Source organism: Macadamia integrifolia, chromosome 14, assembly GCF_013358625.1.
Source record: "Macadamia integrifolia cultivar HAES 741 chromosome 14, SCU_Mint_v3, whole genome shotgun sequence".
Taxonomy (NCBI): domain Eukaryota; kingdom Viridiplantae; phylum Streptophyta; class Magnoliopsida; order Proteales; family Proteaceae; genus Macadamia; species Macadamia integrifolia.
This window is the reverse complement of record NC_056570.1, coordinates 16,973,976-16,984,647: the sequence shown is the minus strand read 5'-3', so window position 1 is coordinate 16,984,647 and position 10,672 is coordinate 16,973,976. Positions and strand designations below refer to the sequence as shown.

Sequence of the window (10,672 nt, the reverse complement as noted above, 5' to 3'; positions counted from 1 at the left end):
AAAGCAAACAATGTCATACCAAAGATATGTCATTACAAGGCTTGACCAGATTGGTCTTGATTGACCCTTGTGGCCCATATTTTGCCATTTCAGGCCTCGGCAAGGCTAGGCTAGGCTAGCCATGCTTTTTGATCGTTTGTATTATATTACTATGTATAAATGTATACTTTTATATTTTATACTTGGGAAAAAAGAAGGCTGCTAATCTTGGGGTGACCCTACACCCAGACAAAGAGGGAGAATGACCACCTAGCCCCCTGTGAAATGAAAAATCTCATCCCTATTGAATGCTCCCCGTGTGAGCTCATTGACCCCCGCATTAGTGTAGGAGCCACACAGCTTGGCTTCAGTCCCCCTCCCTTTATACATATATATACAAGGCCAATCCGAGCACAACCGGAAACCTCAGCCCATGCCCAGTCCGCCCCGCCTTACCCCTGGCCTGAAAATTTCAACCCCAACCGAGTTTGCGTGCTGAAAATTCCAACCCAGGCCCTGTCGGGCTCAGGACGAGCTTGAACAGGCTCCGGCTCGCCGGGCCAAACTATTTTATTAAGGCTACCAAACGGCTGGGTATCTCAGCACACCAGAAGAAAGTGGACTTAATTTGACATGTGATCCTCCATGTGGCTCAAAAAAGTGGGCAATTGTGCCAAGGCGAGTGAAACAGCCATTCCGTCCCCCCTTTGGTAGCATACAAAAGAGAATATACAAATAACAAACAGAAAGGGAGCAGGTTTAATGGATGGTCCTGTACAGAAAGAGTATCTATTGACGAACTACCTATTTCTATTTGTACCACATAGCAAGTCCTGATCAGGGACTGAATTTTGTTTAAAAGACCCAAAGATTCCCTCACTCACATGTTAAATTTCAGTTCAATTGAAGTTAGTTATATATGGCAAAATAAAGCCTCCAAAAATTCAGGGACGACCAAAAAGGTGCATGACAATGCCTAGACCATCAAGAAGATGCGACTGAAGACTGAAGACTGGCGATGACGATACATTACAAATAATGGGAGTACATGATTGAATTTTAACAAGGACGCTTTATCGAATTTGTGTTCTTGAATTAAATAGCCATGATATGAAAATGGATGTATCGGCTTTTCAGCAGAAAATTCTCAAATGACACTGGACATTTTTTGTATCAATAACAAGATGGCCATAGAACACAAGAGAGCACATTACAAGAAAACTCAGCAGGCTGCTCCAACAATCCTGTTTGTTGAATCACAGTACTCAAAAAAGTATATAAAATTACCCCCAAGCAACAATGATACAAGGAGGGAAGACTTCTTACGCTTAGATAAATTCTGAGGTGGAAAACACAGGAAAGGAAAAATAACCAAAATATTACCCAGCATGGCACTCCAAAAGACATTGTCAGCAGTGGGAAGAAAAAAAAAGGGGGAATACAAGAGAAGAAAGCAGATTACAACAGATACATAAGCAATAGTATCAAGAATATGCAAAGGCGAGAAGAAACTCTAGTCTCACTGATACTGTATCATCTAGGACTAGCCATGGAGAGGATGGTTTGTATGCCAAGCTATGTGAATAGCCTGTCTCATACCCAAATCAAGGTTGTGAAGCTGTTCTATGAGCTGGGAGCATCAGTCCTTGAAAAAGTCAAGATGTGTTGTCAATTCCACCAAAGCTGAAGATGCTGCGTATGGATGCCTCTGATATTCTGTTTAGTTTGTCTCGAATTCTTGACCCGTTTTGAAGAATGACCCGCTTTGACATATTTTGATGGCGACCTAAATGGGAGGTTTTCTGAGATCTGTGATGGAAGCAGAGGGTTTGGGCCAATAAATCCATACACTGCTTCCGTAAAAAGTGCCTGCAACTAGCAGATGGCAATACTTGACCCTTGATGTTCCTCCAATCTGCACTCGATGGGCTCTCCTGTATATATATATATATATATATATATCAAGAATGACATTTCAGGTAAGACAAATAATTGCTTCAGCTAAAGAGCAGATTCTCCGCACCATCTCCCAGCATGTTTAGTTAACTTTCGATAATATGATAATTAAAAACAGCAATAGTGAGCCCTTTAATCACCACCTCATTGATACCTGGACTACCAAACTACCTGTTTCAGACACGACACATGGACATTACAATGGGATTTATAGAATTCTTCAAATCTTTTCCTAATTTGTTTTATCTTCATTTCTTCAGATGGGGCACAAAAACATTGTATGCACAGGAACAAAACTAAGGACTTCGCATCATACCCTTGCACATTTTAACTTCCAGTATACTATTACATCTGGGGTTCTTTATGTCACGTCGTCGCCGCTGCTTCACAATTGTGTAATCTTTTTTCTTCCCATTAAACGATTTCATTTTCTGCATATAAGAAATGAAAGAATGTAGATTAGTAACTTCCTCAGTTGAAAATATAATGGCTATACATGATGTCTTCAAATCAAGATGGGAGATCCTTATCACCTCACACCCTTTATTCTAAGATTTAACTGTCACACAGGTAGGACACTTAACAAGCACCTAACACAGGTACCAAAACCCATCAAACATAGCGGAACGAAAAAAATCTGAAGTTTGCATAGATACACAAAAGCCAGACAAGCCCCTCAGGCCGTGAGTAAGAAACCCAAATTCATTTTACCATATTGATAAGTGCACTAAGTAAAACACAGGCGTCTTCCAGTTCCCTTTTTTTTTTTTTTTTTATATATATAATTTATTCCTTTTTAGGGGGATGAAAGGAGGTCCAGCATCTTCCAATTTTTAAAAGCAATAGAAATACAAGTGAGCCACAAGTAAGAAAATAATTTTAAAGTGACTTGCCTCATGTTTTTGTTTCCTTTCATGATTAACAAAAAGCAAGGCTCATGCCAAAATCTTGTTGAAGAAACTTCCTGCAGGCATCAAATGTGCAAGGTAAACGTGTGTGTGTGTGTGTGTTTTGTTTTTTTGGGGTGGGGTGGGGAGGGAGAAAAGTCAGCAGGTACAAACAAGCATATCATGCAGTTCCATGAGAAAAATATTATGCTCACATTCTGCACTATGCTGATTAGAATACAAAAACAAGCATGTTTATCAAATACGTTGGCAAATGGTCAAGCATGCATTTCAGATTTTCATCCAAATCTCAATACTGGAACTCCAGATCCTAAAGGAAAAATTCATTTAAATGCGAGGTTAAGGTTAAACTCTCAATTTCACATGCAGGAGCCTCGTGCAACGGGTACACCCTTTACTATCCCAAATGCAGGTTGAGGGAAAAAAACAAATGCAGTATTAGATGCAATCTGAGCTAGTTTTTCTCAATTCAAAATTTACATGGTGAACTACAAGATAAAGGAGAACACTAATTCATACAAAGAAGGGGAAAGAACAAGCCAAACTATACAAATAGTTACCTAATTATTTCAGTCAATAAGTAATACCCTTACAATCCCAGTGTCATGGAAAGCACATTTCATAACAAATGAAAACAGGAATTCCATAAATGCAATTGGGATCAAAATCCTATAACAGAAAGTGATCGCAAAATATGTCCATTAACAAATATAGATAACAAGAAATAAGAACTGTTGTGAATGAAGATTTTGGACATGTTGATAGCAGTCGCATGCATCAGAGAGGGGCCCAAAGTGATGCTGGCGTTGCTGGTTTAGTTGAAGGTGCAGTTCGGCAACTTTCTGCTTCAGCCTAGCAACATCTGCTTCAGCAAGAGCAATCTCCTCCAGCTCCGCCCTCATCTTCAAAATTGGTCATAAGAAAGATGCGTACATTATAAAGAATTCCAGTAAAATAAAGCTACAAAATTTTCTAATAAGAGAGTACAAACCTTGGAATTCATACCACGTGAGCAACAAAGCTGTCAAGAAGACATGCTCAAACAAACCTCCATGCAGCTCTTAGATCTCTCTCAGCTTGTAACTGCTCATGCAATCTAGAGACCTGCAAAATGACAGTCAAATATGGTGAGCTTAACGAATTCAGCTTCCCTATATAGTCTTGAGAATAATAGACAAATCACATAAGCTGCAGTATTCTGCAATATGGATTCAACAGGAATTGTGACCTACGGAATTCAGTCTGATTGTAGAACAGCATACGATACTGAACAGGTTTGAACTTGAAAATATCAGTCCATTAAAAAATACAGATAACAAGAAATAATGCTTCTTAATGTTGTGAATGAAGATTTTGGACATGTTGATAGCGTCGCATGCATCAGAGAGGGACCCAAAGTGGCGCTGGCGTTGCTGGTTCAGTTGAAGATGCAGTTCTGCAACTTTCTGCTTCAACAAGGCAACATCTGTGTCAGCAAGAGCAATCTCCACCAGCTCCACCCCTCGTCTTCAAGATTGGTCATAAGCAAAATGAGTGGATTAGAAAGAATTCCAGTCAATTAAGCCAAGAAAATTCAAGAGAGAGATTAAATTATAACGAATTCCAGTAAACTAAACCTAACAAAGTTTTCTAATAAGAGAGAGTACAAACCTTGGAATTTATACCACATGACCTAGAAAGTTGTCCAGAAGACTGCTCAAACAAACCTCCAATTCAGCTCTACGATCTCTCTCATCTTGTAACTGCTCTTGCAATCTAGAAAGCTGCAATGACAGCCACATTTGGTGAGCTTAACAAATTCAGCTTTCCTATATAATCTTGAGAATAATTAAAAAATCACACAAGCTGCGATGTCTGCAATATGGATACAACAGGAATTGTGACCTAGGGAATTCAGTCCGATTGTAGAACAGGATATGATACTGAACAGGATTGAACTTTAAAGTAGCTAGTCATACCAGTAGTTGCAACTGTTGAAACAAGATTTCATAAGTGAACGTTCTCTTCTTTGGACTTATTTCAAGGTCTAATGACTAATTAGAGTCCAGTGACCAGTTAGACATATTTACTGGGTATTAAAGATTGAGATTGAATCTAAATGCACTTCAGGAAAACCCATAAAATTATAAACATACAGACCTATTTATTACATATTTGGTCCATCAAAGGCAAAAAAAGAAAAGGAAAAACTAGGCGTGTATGATCAAAGGTTATGTACTCAGACACTCATGTGTGGTTAAATAAATGTATTAAAGAAAAAGAGGAGGGAGATTACAACCCTGAAAGGGGATACAAACCCCTAAAAGGGTAACAAAATCCCACATGGGCTAAAAGACAGGAGCTAAGAAGCCCACAACTCAAAGGACTACATCCAAGGCCTAAAGGTCTTCAAGGCTCACAAGCCCAAAACATCACAAAAGTCCAAATGTGCTTAAAAACAAAGCAAGGAAATCCATCACAAGCAAGGACAACCAAGTAAAATCCAGTTAGGCTTTGTGGAAACCCTAACAAACATCTCTTCTCTCATCTATCCAGCCGCCTAGGGAGCATTGCCGGCATGAGGGCTGCCGCTTGGAGGGCACTAGCCATGCAGAGGGCCACAGCCAAGCTATAAAGAGTCATATCATTCCACAACCTAATCTATTTCCCTTTCACGCCTCATACCTTTATGAATTCCAAGTTGTATTGACCCATCTAAGTTGAGAAGATCCGCGACAGGTTGAACACTTCGATACAAACCCAGTTGTAATGAGCTACCTCCCTGTTTTTGGCATTCCCTGCAAAACCAAGTAGTGGATTCAGTTCTTCCCTTCAGAATCACTTTCTAAAGCAAGAAAAGACTCAGATGCATGAGGAAATCAAGGTGAAAAAAATAAAAATAAAAATAAAAATTACCCCAAGAGTCGATCAAACTCCTAAACCTGCAAGAGAATTTATTTTCGAAATCCTCATATTTTTTGCTTGACTTTTGCTGATTTGTGGTTTTCATGATGGTGGATGGGAAAAGAGGTGAAAATGACCTAGACTGGTGCATAAGAGTGCAAAAGATAGTCGGATTCATGGGTCTATTTCACTGTTATTGAATTTTTCTTCTTCCTCTTGTTTTATCCTTGTTTGAACCTAACTACTGTGATGTTGAAGAAGATAGAAATTCTGTTTCCTACAAACAAGAACATAATTTCTTCTAAGAATCCCTCTTATTACAGTTTCTTTACCAAACAAACCTGATTCTGAAATTAAAATTTCGGAAAAGTCCCTGCCTTCAACATTCAGTACGTATTCCTCCTTGATTTTATTCTGGCCTCTCCTAATGGTTCAGAAACTAAACTTATTTTACAGAAAAGACCCTATATGAAATTAATATTAAGGGGGGAGGGGGAAACTAGAATATTTCAGATCTAAACCCCTCTTTTTATGTAACTTACGATAAACCCCCTTTGAATTTTATGTATTGTTTGGAAATTAGAAAAATTGCATAAATAGGGATATTTTGGTTTTGATATATATTTAAATGATCTGAAATTACGAAGTTGTCCATAAAATATTTTATTGTTCCTGTACTAAGTAAGCTTTCCATTGTCGATTTGATGAAAGGGGTTTGAATCCTCAACACATACAAATATGTTTTTGTTAATAATATTATCTATTTATTGTCTGTTTATGGTTTGTTATACTTAAAACACTATTGTTGCATGGATCCATGCACATCTTAAGTGTATACAGCATCTCTTTGATCCCTTCAAGACGTCTCCTATATCCACATAATTTTTCTAGTTACCGATACTTGATACATTGCTGTCTAATTAATCATAAATCAGTAAGAATAACTAAGGTGCATGAAAAGAATCTGAGTAAATTGCATAAATAAAGAATGATAATTTACCCCAATGGAAATGCATTACACCAATCCTTGCGGAAGTCCTGCACCGTCTATGATAAATTAGCACTCATCTCCGTGAGCAATTTCCTCAATCATGGTAGCCAAGTCAGACTCCCCTCGCCTATAACATGTTTCAACAAACTGTCTCCATAATCTTTCATCTATATTTCTCCCTCTTTTACGCATCACATCAAACACCTTATAAGCTTCATGCAGTTTGTCCTCTTCGTATAGAACACAAAGCAACAAGTTACAAGTAAAACAGGGAGGTACGTAGCCATGGATACACATTTCCTCAAACACTTTGAAGGCAAAATTGCTCAAACTACTGAGACAAAGATGGTATACTAGATTCCCATTAAAGAAATGTCTTGGTACAAAGCCCCTCTTACGCATTGAAAAAGATAGTGCTAAAGCATCAAGTACTCTTCCTGCCCTACAGAAACCTTTAATCATCATGTTATATGAGACCTTATCTGGAACCAAACCATCTGCATTCATCATGTTGAATAATTTTATAGCATGATCCATTCGACCAGCTCTGATATTTCCATCAATTAAAATGGTGTACGTCACCTGATTGGGTCTCACACCATATTTCTGCATAAACTCAAGGTGTTCATATGCATCTTGCATGCTACCTGCCCGACAAAGACCTGTTATGATGCCATTATGGTGGTACAAATTGGGAACTAGTCCAATAGCTTTCATTTCTTGTATTAGTAATGCTACATAATTTATATCGTCAAAGGAATTGCAAGAATCTCTTGGCAATTGGGTTTTCTGATTAAGCAAACAGTACAGCCTATCCTTCGATATTTGGAACCTTCTATCTAGAACACAGTATCTTCTACTCCTAAATGAGCTGTTTCTGCAAATACCACAGATCAATGATATATATGTGACCAGATCAGGTTTAATATTGTTCCTTTTCATGAGATTGAATAAGCTAAGAGCAAAGCCAACATCTCCTTTTCTGCAGAACTGGTTGATTAGAGCAGTGTAAAGCACTGTATCTGGCACAAAACCATCTCCTAACATTTTATCAAGATATAGACATCCCTTCTCAGTCATCTTTTTTTTTATAAGTCCATTTATTAGTGCAGTATAAGAATGAGAACTAGGTTGAATGCCAAACTCTATTATCATTCCATCAAACCAGTGACAAGCATCAATTGCTCTTCCAATCTTGGAGTAGCCATTAATCATTTTGCAAAAGACAGGTTCATCTGGAACCACACCAGCATCAAGCATTTTCATGAAGACAGTCTCAGCCTCCACCAATCTTTTCTCTTTGCACAAAAAACCTATAATTGAGTCATAAATAGCAACGCTAGGAGTCAGTCCCCTCTCATCCATTTGCTTCAAGAGCTCAAAGGCGGACACCAAATCTTCACACTTGCAGTATTCATTCACCATAATCAAATAAGTAGCTAGGTTAGGAGATACACCCTGATCTTGCATGAGGCTTACGAGGGACTTCACACCCTCAACCCAGCCCTCCTGGAAAAGACATTTGATCAAGGAATTGTAAGTAGAAAGCAAAGGCTTGCATCCATAACTGAGCATCTTACCCATTAAAGACAATGCACAATCAGTTTTCCCCCGTGCACACAAGGCAATTATGAGAATGTCACAAGCCATATTGGAAGGCAACATACTGCTCGTCAATATCCCATTAAATATAAGCTCAAGATTATGCTCCATATCCTTGCTTGGACCAGATGTAGAAGAGTTTGAAAACAGATCAATATCTATATCACAACTATTCTTAGCCATTGTTTTCAAAATCATGAAAGCCAGAAGAAGTTCACGGCTTTTTGAGTAGCTCTTGGTTAAAGACAATAACAGCACATGATCAGGAGTGATGCCACTATCCAGCATCCTATTAAACAATTTATATGCATTTGCAAACCGCTCCTCCTTACATAAGGCAGAGATTAAGCATGTATAGCAATGCACATTGGGGGCTACACGCATGTGGTCAAAAAGGGTCATCGCACAATCTAGATTCCGATCCTTACAGTATCCATTAATCAAAATGCCGTATGTTATCACATTGGGTTGCAATCCATTACCCTTCAACTGTTCATAGAGCATCCATGCAGAATCAACATCACCTAAATTAACAAGTCCATAAATTAATGTGTTGTAAGCATAAATATCAGGTTCACAGCCTGTGCCCTGCATTCTTCGAAAAAGACTCCTAGCCATTTCAATATCCCCTTTTTTGCAATAATCATAAATAAGAGAAGTGTACATCAGACGATCTGGACGGAGGCCCTGCAATATCATTTCTCTCAATAGGAACTCCGCCTTCTCAACTTGACCACTCTTACAGAAAGCATACAGCAATGATTTGTACAAACGAGCTGTGGGACGAGTTCCTGACTGGAGCATTAAGTAGAATACTTGGAGGGCTTCATCTAAGTTTCCCTTAAAGCACAACCCATCAATCAGAAGATTATAGCACCAAACGAAGGGATGTTCTCCAGACCGAAACATTTGGACATAAAGATCAAATGCCTCTGGTAATCTTCCCTGTATACAGAGCTCCCGAAGCAACAAACTGCTAGCTTCCTTGTCAGGGAAATAACCCATCCGAATGAGTTGGTCAAAATGTATAATCGCTTCCCCTAATTCTCCTATCCTACAGTAACATATAATCACCGAGTTTAGCATTGATGAGGTGGGAACAATACCTCTACTTGTGATTTTATCAATGAAAAACTCTGCAGCTAGTTGAGGCTGACCGAAACACAGGAACTTCTGCAGAATCAAGCTATAGCACTGTACATTAAACTGCAATTCACGCAAAACCGCGAAGTCAATAGCGTCAATTACAGGTTGCTTCGACATCGAATTCTTGATGATGCGCTCCAAGACTCCCTGTGCAGCAGAAACCAGGCCTCGCCTATTGAGCTTCTCTGCTAAAGATAAACAAAGAGTCATGTGTTCTTCAGCCATTGATGATGAATTTAAGCTCAAAGATTCATCATGGAAAGGATATGTCGTTAATGTTCTTCTGGATCTTCTGGGTCGGTTGTTGTCGTTCCAGGAGAATAAAGTATATAGACGAGGCCTCTTTGGTGTCATCTTTGATCAGTACTACCCCAAAGAATAATTTACAGAAGCCTAGATATTCTTTAATGTTCTTGAAATATTTGTTCTTGACATTCACGTCATGCCTACGAAGACCAGCCGTCACCTGAATCCATTGGAGAACTCCATAAGCTCCAATGGAGATTCATTGGCACTGACCAGGTCTGCCAAGTATGATGATAAACCTCGATTAAAACCCTCAATAACGATAATCCTTCCTTTTCTGAAGTCGTAAAAGCTGCTGCGCTCCTCCTTCGTTTATCAAGAACTTGAACTAGTGGGTTGAAATCGTCTGCAATTCCGATCTCGTACAATTTCGTGCAATACCACCTTCAAGCGGTGACACGTGTATTGATACCAATACAATGGTCCAGATCTGGTACAACTAATAAAACATTAAATCAGTGAAGAGGTATTTAAATCAAATCTGGACCATTGGATTGGTATCAATACACGTGTCACCCCCTGAAGGTGGTATTGCACGGAATTGTACGAGATCGGAATTGCAGACGATTTTTTTCCTGAACTAGTGAATTCAGGTGCCCCTTGAGACAATGAATAACATATAACCAGAAGTTGCCTACGCCCAGACACAGGTAGGACGAAAAGACCACGTTGCCCTCCTCGTGTGCTGTACTCTTGCGCACTGATCCATTCGCCGTTGTACGTTGTGTTGCTTGCACTAGATTGACAGTTTTCTTTCTCTAATTTATTCAACTCAAATGACGGGTTTATGTTTTTTTCTAAAAGTTGACTAGATTGGCCAAGTTTGTTATGACTTTTACCTTGACGAGATCTCCTTGACTCTCTCACGGCCTTATTTGAAGAGGGAAGAGGGGGGAGGGGG

The 10,672-nt window shown here is 39.1% G+C and overlaps 1 protein-coding gene across 7 annotated transcripts; it reads right to left on the bottom strand.

The window, feature by feature from the left end:
- Positions 1-1,210: 1,210 nt before the first annotated feature.
- On the bottom strand, positions 1,211-10,074 carry LOC122061617 (pentatricopeptide repeat-containing protein At5g62370-like). Of its 7 annotated transcripts, none has more exons than XM_042625002.1 (8): positions 6,727-10,074; positions 5,508-5,620; positions 4,494-4,606; positions 4,076-4,349; positions 3,835-3,947; positions 2,252-3,745; positions 2,003-2,106; positions 1,211-1,913 (listed from the first exon to the last, which is right to left on the bottom strand). In XM_042625002.1, the coding sequence occupies exon 1, from the start codon at positions 9,817-9,819 to the stop codon at positions 6,784-6,786; it is 3,036 nt and encodes a 1,011-aa protein (XP_042480936.1). In that variant the 5' UTR covers positions 9,820-10,074; the 3' UTR covers positions 1,211-1,913; positions 2,003-2,106; positions 2,252-3,745; positions 3,835-3,947; positions 4,076-4,349; positions 4,494-4,606; positions 5,508-5,620; positions 6,727-6,783. The 7 variants fall into 7 exon arrangements, with proteins under 7 accessions (XP_042480936.1, XP_042480935.1, XP_042480939.1 ...); XM_042625001.1 differs by having other exon boundaries at positions 1,211-2,106; positions 2,252-2,899; positions 3,576-3,745; XM_042625005.1 differs by having other exon boundaries at positions 1,211-2,106; positions 2,252-2,899; positions 3,599-3,745.
- Between the last annotated feature and the right edge of the window lie 598 nt (positions 10,075-10,672).